The 10,741-nt window shown below is 39.5% G+C and overlaps 1 protein-coding gene and 1 pseudogene across 2 annotated transcripts; one reads left to right on the top strand and one right to left on the bottom strand.

The window, feature by feature from the left end:
* Nucleotides 1-3,272: 3,272 nt before the first annotated feature.
* On the top strand, nt 3,273-4,847 carry LOC101173467 (P2Y purinoceptor 1-like). Its single transcript, XM_004071035.4, has one exon. It carries the CDS (start codon nt 3,387-3,389, stop codon nt 4,365-4,367), a length of 981 nt encoding a protein of 326 aa, XP_004071083.1. The 5' UTR covers nt 3,273-3,386; the 3' UTR covers nt 4,368-4,847.
* A 1,034-nt stretch (nt 4,848-5,881) lies between these two features.
* LOC101165886 lies at nt 5,882-10,257 on the bottom strand (annotated as a pseudogene). Its single transcript, XR_909064.2, has 2 exons — nt 10,100-10,257; nt 5,882-7,856 (listed from the first exon to the last, which is right to left on the bottom strand). The product of XR_909064.2 is annotated as a UDP-glucuronosyltransferase 2A1 pseudogene (transcript).
* Nucleotides 10,258-10,741: the final 484 nt, after the last annotated feature.

The following is a 10,741-nucleotide window of genomic DNA, read 5'->3' as shown; positions in this document are numbered from 1 at the left end:
AGCTACACCGCTAAAGACGAGCTTTAGCTGGTATTTTTGTTAGAACTGAGAGCCTTATGAGCTGAATCGAAACAAGGAAGACTTTAACCACTTCTGATTGGTCAGACTGATGACATGTGATTAAACCTTCAAGAATGATTGGTGGAGACAGTTAAAGGGGCGGGACTTTTCCCAAAACAGCTGAAGCTACGGCTAAATCGCGGTACCGTCATTCTTATAAAAATGTCTTTAATAGAATCAAATAAACACAAAGAAAAAAGTATTTAATGTTTTTTCAGATTCGTAATTTCTCAGTGTTTTATGAGGGTTTGTTTGGATGAACAAAGAGCTGATATCCTGGAGATGGGAAATGTTTTTAGATCAGTTAATGAGGGCTATTTCCCACAGCACACTTGACCATCTCCCACGGCACACTAGTGTGCCGCGGCACACTGGTTGAAAAACACTGATCTAAACCCACTAGACCAGGGGTCGGCAACCTTTTTAACTCAAAGAGCCATTTGGGACCGCCCCTAATAAAAAAGAAAGCACCCGGAGGCACAACCCGTTTTGACATCATTATATATATTATGCATGTATATATTGTTCAAAGGTGCTCATTACGTCGATCGCGATCGACCGGTGAATCTTCAATGACATGAGGTTAGATCGCGGGCCAGAAAAGATTTAAAAAAAAAAAAAAAAAAGTACTTCTTTAAAATCCACCAAAGTCCTCACTGAGAAGTACGGGACTTGATTGACATGTAGATAGGCCAATCGGACATCGTCTGAAGCAGACGTCGCTGCAAATGCACATTATGTTCTTTAAAGGATGATACCGCGGCCGCGTGTGGGAGGAGCTACTGGTTCTGGTCTGATCGCTGCATGGAGAGATGTGTTTATCAATGCATGGTAGACACTGAGAATGTGGAGAGATCAGGTTTATTATTTTGGAGGGTTCTACTTGGTAATCATGTTTCCATGTTAAAGTTCATAAAATCATCCCAGGGAAAGTCTCTGCTTCAACTCCCGCAGACAGCTGCATCTCAATCTGACGCCCGTGTTTCCATCTCTCTGACAAGTTTGAAGCCAAAGCCCCTCCTCCGCCTCTTTACCTGCTTTTCCTCTCTAACTGTTCACCTGTTCAAATCCTCTGCAGCTGAGAGTTGGTTTCCCCCGCGCTCCTCTGTGTATTATACACAGAGAGCGCAAAATACGATAGTCGGGGCACTCCAGCGCCGCACAAGGATGAAAGAGCCGGACGCAGGTTATAGTGGGGATAGAGCGGATTAAGCAAATGAATGGAAGAAGGCGCTCCGCTGAAGAAATATTCAATATTGTACACATTTTATTATTAGTCTGAACTATCTTTTATTTAAAAAAATATTTTATTTTGCTAAATCAGTCCAGTACGAAAAAAAACATCAACAAAAGCTGCGTTGGGCAGTTTTTGGCTGGGTCTGGCGGTTTTCAGATGACTTTTGGGCTGGAAAACTGTGACTCTATCTGGCAAAGCTGGCGCGAACTCTCAGTCTGTCATCAGCGAGTTGGTCTCTGCCCCGCGGAACGTCAAGTTCCCGGCAGAAGACCGGAGTGTTTATTGAAGCTGCCCCGCGTGTGTCCTCCTGCTATCAGCTCTGCAAGTCTCGCCCGATAAATACGAGCTCATTACAAAGCTGTTTTTTACGTGGCTCGCGCTTTGTACATCAGCGCCCTTGAAATGCCATGAAAAATGAACAAACTAAAATAAAATTTTATTATTATAAAATACTCATTATTTTCCAAAATCACAGGGAGCCACAACAGATGGATGAAAGAGCCACATGTGGCTCCGGAGCCATGGGTTGCCGACCCCTGCACTAGACAGTGCGCTGAACCTTTTTTCTTCAATGACTTGATCTTCACTGGTGTCCAGTGAAGATCACACTAACTCTGACACGAATGACATGAAATCCTCTCCACCTTTATCCACCTTTGTCATGGTAGGGAGAACACGTCAATGGTCATCTTGGGTTAACAACATTGTTTTTTTTTAAGTTTTTTTATCATGATTTCCACATTGAAGTGTTACAAGGAACTTAGTTGAAGCATATGATATATGTCCAGTCCGCCACCAGATGCCGCTGTTCTGTGTGGTTTCAAAGCCCTGAATAGTTGATTCATTTTTCCGGCACAATTACATGAACTCCGTGAAAGCTTCATGGGGCTTCTATTCCCATCCCTACAAAGGAGTTTAATATTCGTAAAACAAAAGGTGCTGCTGAGCTGGGTGAACAGATAAAACTAACTGTCAAGGGTAACAAGAACACAAGGAATCAGACAGTCGTGTAAATGATGGTATGGACAGCACAGGAGGAAGGAAGAGACTAGACTTTAATACAGACAGAACTAATAAGACATAGGTGAAAACGATCAGGAGAGATTGGGACCAGGGAAGTTGAATTCAAAACTAACTCATACAGGAAACTTTCAAAATAAAACAGGAAACAGAAATTAAATAATTACGGAAAAAAACAGTAGCAAAAACTAAGGTAAAGATACCCAAGCCATGACAGTTTGGGGATTTATTAAATCTGTCTTGACATACCTTTGGATGGTCTTCACGTGTCAGTGTTGTCGTATTTGGAAAAAATTTGTCTACAAGATAAAAATAAAAAGAACATAATACTGCTTAACCCTTGTGCTATCCTAGGCACTTTAACATTGGGAGTTGGGTCATCTAGACCCATTAAACAGTGCTCTGAACCTTTTTTCTTCAATGATTTGTGATCTTCACTGGTGTCCATGGATTACATGAAATCTTTCCACCTTTATTCACCTTTCTCATGGTAGGGAAAACACGTCAATGCAAGGGTGGGGTCATCTAAAATAGCAAAAGGGGTTAATACATAAAAAGACAAATAAGAAATAAGAAAAGATATTTGATTGAAAAAAAACTTTTTATTATCTTAGAGGTACAAATTATATAAATAAATTAAGAACAAGAGAAAAATACCAGACGAAAGGCCTCATAAAATAGATATTTGTAAGTACATTTTTGACATTTAGTCCAACATTTAAGAATGTCACTAAACTAGAAGGTTTCTCTTATCTGCAGCAGTGCTCTTGTTGTCCTTTTAAAGGAAGTGCCCTTTGTTTAGGTCTAGGGGATTAAAAAAGTAAATAATGACTTTATAAAAATTATTTGGAAATGACCTGTTACAGTAAAAGTTAAATGAAATAAATAAGGAATATTAGAATATAAAATATGAAAAGCAAACACCCACCAAACAGCTCTTATGAAATATTTTTAATTCTGGGTGTGGTTTTAACAGGAAGTTTTTCATGTTGGGTTCTGCTTTCATTTCTTTCACTCTAACTCAGACGCAGACGACAGAAGTTCAACTGGCTCCTTTCCAGCAGAGAAGATGAACCTAACCAATTGTTCTTACAACAAAAGAAACATTGAAAACAAGCTGCTGCCTGCTCTTTACACCGTCACATTCATCATGGGTTTTGTGGGTAATGCATGGGGGCTGAAGTTGTTGCTGCAGAAATGGCAGAAACTGGGAAACATAAATGTTTTTGTCCTCAACCTCGGACTTGCCAACGTCTTGTACCTGTTCACCGTTCCTTTTTTGATGGTGTACTACTTCAGCGGAAGGAAATGGATTTTTGGGGACGTTTTCTGCAAGATGACAAGATTCTGCTTCAACGTGAACTTGTACTGCAGCATCGGGTTCCTCACCTGTATTAGTGTGTACAGGTACCTGGCCATCGTCCATCCTCTGAGAATGATGGGAAGACTAACTGTGACTCATTCTGTGCTGATCTCAGTCCTTGTTTGGCTTTTGGTGAGTGTTCAAAGTATGCCAGACATCTTTTTTCCAAAACGATTCAAAGACAAAGCACAGTGCTTTCACTCTACAAGCCTTGAAAAGACTGAGGATTACCTAACATACAGCCTTGTGTGGACAACCACTGGATTTTGTATCCCATTACTCGTCACTCTGGGCTGCTACGGACATGTGACTTTTGTTCTTTGTCGCAGGAACACTATAGAGAAGACACTGAGACAAAAGTGTGTGAAATTTCTTTTCATTTTGATTCTTCTTTTCTCCGTCTGTTATATTCCTTATCACGTCTTTAGGAACCTAAGTCTCTTTTCTAGAATTCAGAGCAAACAGAATATCTGTGTTTGGTGGGATAAACATGTTTTTACAGGTCATCAGATCAGTCGGGGGCTTGTGTGTCTGAACAGTGCTCTCAATCCTCTGGTTTATCTTCAGATGAGTGAACATATTCTCACTCACATCCGACAGCTCCCACAACAAGTTTGCAAGATTTTCCATTATATGTCTGTGTGCAGCAGGAACAGCGTTGCTGTGTCACAAATTGAAGACATTTAGAATTTTTTTTGTGCTCAGAAACTCCTGAAATGTCTACCACATTCTCTGCGTAAAACCTTTTCTTTGTTTTGACTCCATTTGGAATTATGCCTGTAAATACAAACATTTCACCCATATATGTGATGCAAAGCTGGACATATGTTTAAGAAGGAATCTGTTTTTGTGAACATGACAAAAATGTTTTACCTTGGTTGAATTTGTTCTAAAAAAAGTAAATCTGATAGTAATTTTGTGAAATACTAGGGATGCCACAATGTTCAGTTTAAAACTGAACCGAATGTTGCAGCCTTTACTGAACTGAGGAGGAAGGGAATCGTTGCATCTCTGCTGCAGATCACTATAAATATGATTCAAGTGTCAAATATGTGTTGTACTAATTTAAGGATTTATTAATTAATGCTTTGTTACATAAAAAAAGGCTTAGTATGAGACAAGTGAAATGTTTTCTTCATTTTTGCTTGCTTTTTAGCAAATAAATTTTTTTTTTTAATGTTTTGTTTGTTATTGTTTTGTAGTACACATATCATGTATCAAACTAAAACAAAACCATAGCCCAAAGAACTCTGTAGTTCTTTATAGAATTAACTTTAATAAATGCAATAACACCACAACTTTTATCTATTTTCTGAGGGGTAAAGCCTAATGACTGTCATAATTATTGGGGGGCCTGATCACATCAGACATTGGTTCTGCGAAGTCCATCAATTTCTGATAATGCATGTCCAACTGCATTACCCCACTCATACTATAGTCACTTTAGAAAAAAAATTTACTTGGTTACTAGTACTTTAATGTTGTTATAATTTTAGTTTAAACTGTTTTTCACAAGAAGCAGACTCTTTGAAATGTGATGTGACGTGTTGTCATCGCAACGGCTACTGATACCGCAACGTCCTCACACTGCAGCAGCAAAAAAGTGGTGTGTTCCAAAAATGATAAGTCAAATAAATTGCTAGAAAGGTCTAGGTTGTAGATGCTAGTCCTGCTAGTCAGCATAGTTGAGTTCTGCTTCATCCAGACCTATGCGATACAGCAGCTGCTACAGTTGGTGTTATGGTATTAAGAAGTAGTAGAGATTGGATTTAGGGCTCTTTGGAGGGAGCCAAATATTTTTCAAACAGCCATTCAAAAGACTAGCTCATTTGGCTTTTTTTATATTTATTCATTTTTAAGATGCCAGTCTGGAGTTTATTCATTTTACACATGAGTTATGTGGGAGATAAGGAAGATAATTGCGGTGAATAATTATATTCCGGATGACTGAATGATGGATGCAAACGACCTCTTGAAGAAGCCACGCTCAGAACATGCTGCTGAGGGGACTGACACGCCAGTCTCTGCTGGACACGCCAAATCCGGACCTCTTGGTCTTAATGGATGAAGGAGGAGGCATGACCTCCTGGTTTTATGGAACAGAGAGAGAAAATGACACTCCTAATGTGCATTATAAAGTATGCTACAGTACAGTCTATTGCTCTAAATATAAACAAAAAACTCTTTATGTAATGTATGAGCAATTTTCCAATGTTTTTTTAATACATTTTTACAAAGCAGCAGAAAAGATACAGAAAGGCTTTTGATGATTTTTTGATGGATTTTTGATGGTGATGGACATTCTTCAGCCGCGGGGGCGGGTGGGGTAGAAACTCTCTGTTTTTGCAGATTCTGCGGATTTGCAGTTCCCTCTAGTCCCTAAACCCTGTGAATACTGGGGTGATACTGTAATACAATTGATTACCCACTAATTATAATAAACAAAGGACCAAATCTAACTTATTTTTATACTTGATTCATCTTTTGATTAAAGATGTATTTAGCCATCACATGTAATATTTAGGGGCATTCAAAGTATTTAGAGTTTACACATTTTTTCGTGTTTATTAATCATCTATTCTACCTTGGACTTTTTCATTATGGTCAGGCATCTAAACATACATCTGCAGGAATTCCAGATAAATGTGAAGATAAACAATCCAACTGCTCCAAAGACTGCCATCACATCTAAACATTGGTAGGCATACCACGGCAGTTTATATGACTCTGTGTGAAGGTGGCCAGCACCCTTGTGCCTCATGACAAACTCTATCCAGAAAACAGCCTTGTCCATGGGTTTTATTGGTTGATCGCGATAAATCCGGGACAGTTTCATCATGTTCTGCTTGTAGGGTTCTGTTGGGTCCAGAAGATTCTTTAGGGAGTTTGTCAGAGACTGGACATCCATTGCTGTTATGTCAATGATTTTGGCCACGCCATGGGCCTCCATGCGCACCAAGTTATCATGCTGGTCAAAGATTAGGGGAATACCCAAGATTGGCACTCTGTGAAAAATCGCCTCATAAAGGCCATTGGTGCCCCCGTGTGTGACAAAGAGCCTGGTTTTAGGATGGCCAAGGATATCATTCTGAGGCAGCCATTTGACCAGCATGGTGTTACTCCCGAGGGTGGCTGGTATTTCTCCAATGTGCCTCCATAAGACCTTCTGTGGCAAGTTTGCAAAAGCTGCAGCAAAGATTTCTGACACCTTAGGGCCGAGGTCACTGAGCAAGGTCCCGAGAGTCATGAGGATCACCCCATGCTCCCCAGAGCTTTGCATAAAGTCCTCTAGATCTGCTGGAAGGGGGTTGGCAGGCTTACACTGGAAGCCTCCAATGTAGATAATATTTGGCATAGTGGGGCGAGGGAAGTCAAATGTAAAGTCAGTTCGCATTAACCAAAGATCCGCTCCTTGCATCAAAGACATGACGTTAACATTATGTTCAAAGTAACGATCACACAGTGCCTGGTATGGGGGGTTAGAGATATAATAATAAAGATAGACCAACATGCCTTTACAGAATACATTTTTGACTCTTTGAAAAAAGCTCATTTTGTCAGTGTTGTGAGAGAACAAAGCTGGGATGTATGACAGTGGGGAAGGTGTTATAGGATAATGAGCATCCCCATCTGAAAGCCAGCGTACATTTAACACCAGTGGAAGCTTTAGATGATGCGCCAAGAGCACTCCAGCTGGAAACACGGGGTCCGTTAGAAAAACATCATACTTGGTTTGGTTCAGTTCCTTTACCAAAGTCTTGTTCTCCATTATGCTTGCAGCCAGATTTGCCACAAGCTGCTGGTTTTCTTTCAGCAATTTACTGAAATTTCTGTAAAACTCAAAAAGTCCCCATAGCGTGCCTTGGTATTGACGGCCCTCTAAAGTATTCCTCAAGAAAGTGGTCATGAAGGTTTGGCTCTCTACGTTTTGGGGCTTTTCCTGAGGGATGGTGATGGAGGTGTAATAAGGGGAGGATTTAGAAATGTACCAGCTGTTTGATGAGCGAAAAACTGTGATATGATGGCCCTTTGAGTGCAACACTTCCAGTATTTTGATCATGTTAGTCCAATGGCTTCCATCCATTGGGTACACAAGCACTTTCCCACTCTCACATCCGGAATTCAGGAATGTTGTAAATAATAGGAAGAACATCAAGGCTGGAAATGAAGCCATTTCTGCAAATGAGATATAATACACAATTATTACACTGTGAAGGTTCTCAATTATCCAGGTGAAGTACTGAAGTTGAGTCACAGCAACTGGTCATCTAAGATAGCACAAGGGTTAAACACATTGGACCTAAACAAATGTTTCAATCTGTCTTCATCTGACATGTCTAACAGAAAAAAAACAGAAAACAATTCACTTCTAAGATCATGATAGATGGGGCACTAAAACAAAAAATGACAGTCATTTTCTTATTCATTTAGGTGACAAGGTGTAAAAACACAGTTCTTTTCTGCGACAGAGTGGAATCACGTTATTAATATTTACATTGCTTCTCTGACTCCTCTTTCAAACCATCTGTCTTCTCTCAAAAATCTGTACTTCTACTGTATTTCGTCTTCAAAATGAGTGTCCTTCATCCCTTTATCTATACAAAACTGGCTCAACAACTTCACAGCCACTAAAGTGCTCCATGGATGTTCCACAGGGCAGTACTTAGGCCATCTACTCTTTATTCTGTAAATCAAAGATCTACCCCAAGTTCTTAACTTTCACATTTCTCTTCTGTATGCTGATGATGATGTTATTTTCTTGTCTTGGTCCAACGTTGACTTAAACGTTGACAAGCTTAACACAGATCTGCAGAATCTACATGACTGGTTGCTAGCTCACCACTTAACACTTTAACGTTAAGGACACAGAATGAATTTACTTTTATTAATCTCAGAGACAGTTATCTTCATCTCATCACATCACCTTCTGTACTTATAAACTTTCAGTTGTCTCCATACATAAGTATTTGGGGGTCTTTCTTGACTCACATCTCACCTACACTCATGTGCGAAATCTAACTAGAAAGTTTAACCAAAAATTGTATGTTTGCCCTAAAAGAGACCATTTTTGACTCTTTTTCTAAAACGTATCTTGATGCAATTCTCTTGTTTACTATCTCATGTTTTTTGGCCTGTTTGGTCACTCACAGAAAACCATCAAACCATTAGCAAGACTCTACAATAAGAACCTGCATGATCCAAAACAGGCTCCAGCTTGGACTCACCACTGCTCTGCTTTATCAGTGTCAAATGCTCTGTCTTTCCAGAACTATTCAACAAAATTCAATTTCAATTTGAATACTTCCTGTAGACCTCAGCTCTCTAACAGACTGCTGCACCAGAAATGATTAGATGAACTTTTATGCCCTTTACTACTATTTGTTTCATCAACTTGCAATAGTACTTTAATTTTTTTTTTAACTAAGCTGTGGACACTATGCAAATGTAAAAAAAGGAATGAAGTGGTCATGTTTCCTGATTCAGGTTAAACTCTGATTGAGCAGCAGCTCCAAAGAGCAGGCTGGTACAAGTCCAACTTGCTGCAGGCAAAGAGTTAAGAAGTTAAGTTACGGTAATTTTTTAAACAAAATCGCTCTGACTGCATGTTCAGTTCAAAAACATATCAGTTCAGAGTCTAATGAAACTTCAAGCAACAGCAACTTCTTCAGCAAGTGGAAGAAAAATTGCCTTCAAAATTTAGCAATGATGTTATTATAATTAATTATATTTATTGTCTTTTTTTACAAGCTCTGCGCTTTTAAATAAATGTTTGCATTTTTATGCACAAAGGATTACAGGGTTTGCACCCTGCAGAAACATTTTTTGCACATAAAATGGGTTTTGCACAAAAAAAATAAAAAATAAAATAAGCATGTTTAAATGGGGCTGCTGGACTCACTGTAAACCTTAGTGACCATGACCAGAAAGAAGCAGCCATGGGGAAAAAATGACATTTAAAGCCAGGAAGTTTGCAACCATGGCAATAATCTGTGATAGTGCAAAACATGTTATCTACAAATCTATACATGTTTCTGTGCTGAGCCTTTCCACATCTGGCTGCAGGCGATCCTTTGCCCTTTGACCAATGTCTCATGTATCCTGCAATCTTTAACAGAGCTGATTACCTGCTAACCAACCTAAAGTCCCTCTGCAAACATCCTCTCAGAAAGTCTACAGTTGCTATGTTTCTGAGAAAATGTGCTCTTCAATGTGGTCTTTCTGTCAAGTACTGTGGTTTTGAAGATTTTGCATGGGTGTTGCTTGTTGTAAACACAACTGCTAATGTAACCCTTGTGCTATCCTAGGCTCTTTAACATTGGGAGTGGGGTCATCTAGACCCACTAGACAGTGCGCTGAACCTTTTTAAAAGTGGAAGAAGAAACAATATTTTACAGAAATTCATATTTAAAGATTCTCACCTCATGCTTTAGAACCTTCAGTGGCTTCAAGTTAAAAACCGGAAGACTCCAAATGGGAGAGATGATCAAAAGAGGTTTTGGATAGCTGCTGCTCCAACCCCAAGTGATGGATAATCTAATGTCCCTCACTGCTTTTCTGCATGGGTCTGTGTCTGTTGAACCCCCCCCCCCTGTGGAATTTTGAAACTCCCCTTAACCCTTGTGCTATCTTAGATGACCCCATCCTTACATTAATGTGTTCTCCCTACCATGACAAAGGTGGATAAAGGTGGAAAGATTTCATGTATTCCATGGACACCAGTGAAGATCACACATCATTGAAGAAAAAAGGTTCAGAGCACTGTCTAGTGGGTCTAGATGACCCAACTACCAATGTTAAAGTGCTTAGGATAGCACAAGGGTAACTTTGTCAAGATTCAGATCCCTGAGCAAAGTCAGAGAACGTGACGAGCACATGAAGGTCTTAGCAACCTAAGAGAAAAGGAGATGCACAAACATATGTGATGTAGCTTCTTCTCATCATAGTAGGTTGTTATAAGTATTGATTGAAACTGATAAAAATTTCAAAGTAAACTTTTTCATTAAATACCTTCTTTTCTGGTTCCCTCATGCTGCATCATCTGCACTCCAGCGGGTGTCTTC

This window comes from Oryzias latipes, chromosome 7 (assembly GCF_002234675.1).
Source record: "Oryzias latipes chromosome 7, ASM223467v1".
NCBI classification, from domain to species: domain Eukaryota; kingdom Metazoa; phylum Chordata; class Actinopteri; order Beloniformes; family Adrianichthyidae; genus Oryzias; species Oryzias latipes.
This window is presented reverse-complemented; position numbering and strand designations above follow the sequence as displayed.

What these genes read in the sequence shown, in the direction of transcription:
- LOC101173467 (XM_004071035.4), top strand. Translation starts at nt 3,387, where the DNA reads ATGAACCTAACCAATTGTTCTTACAACAAAAGAAACATTGAAAACAAG.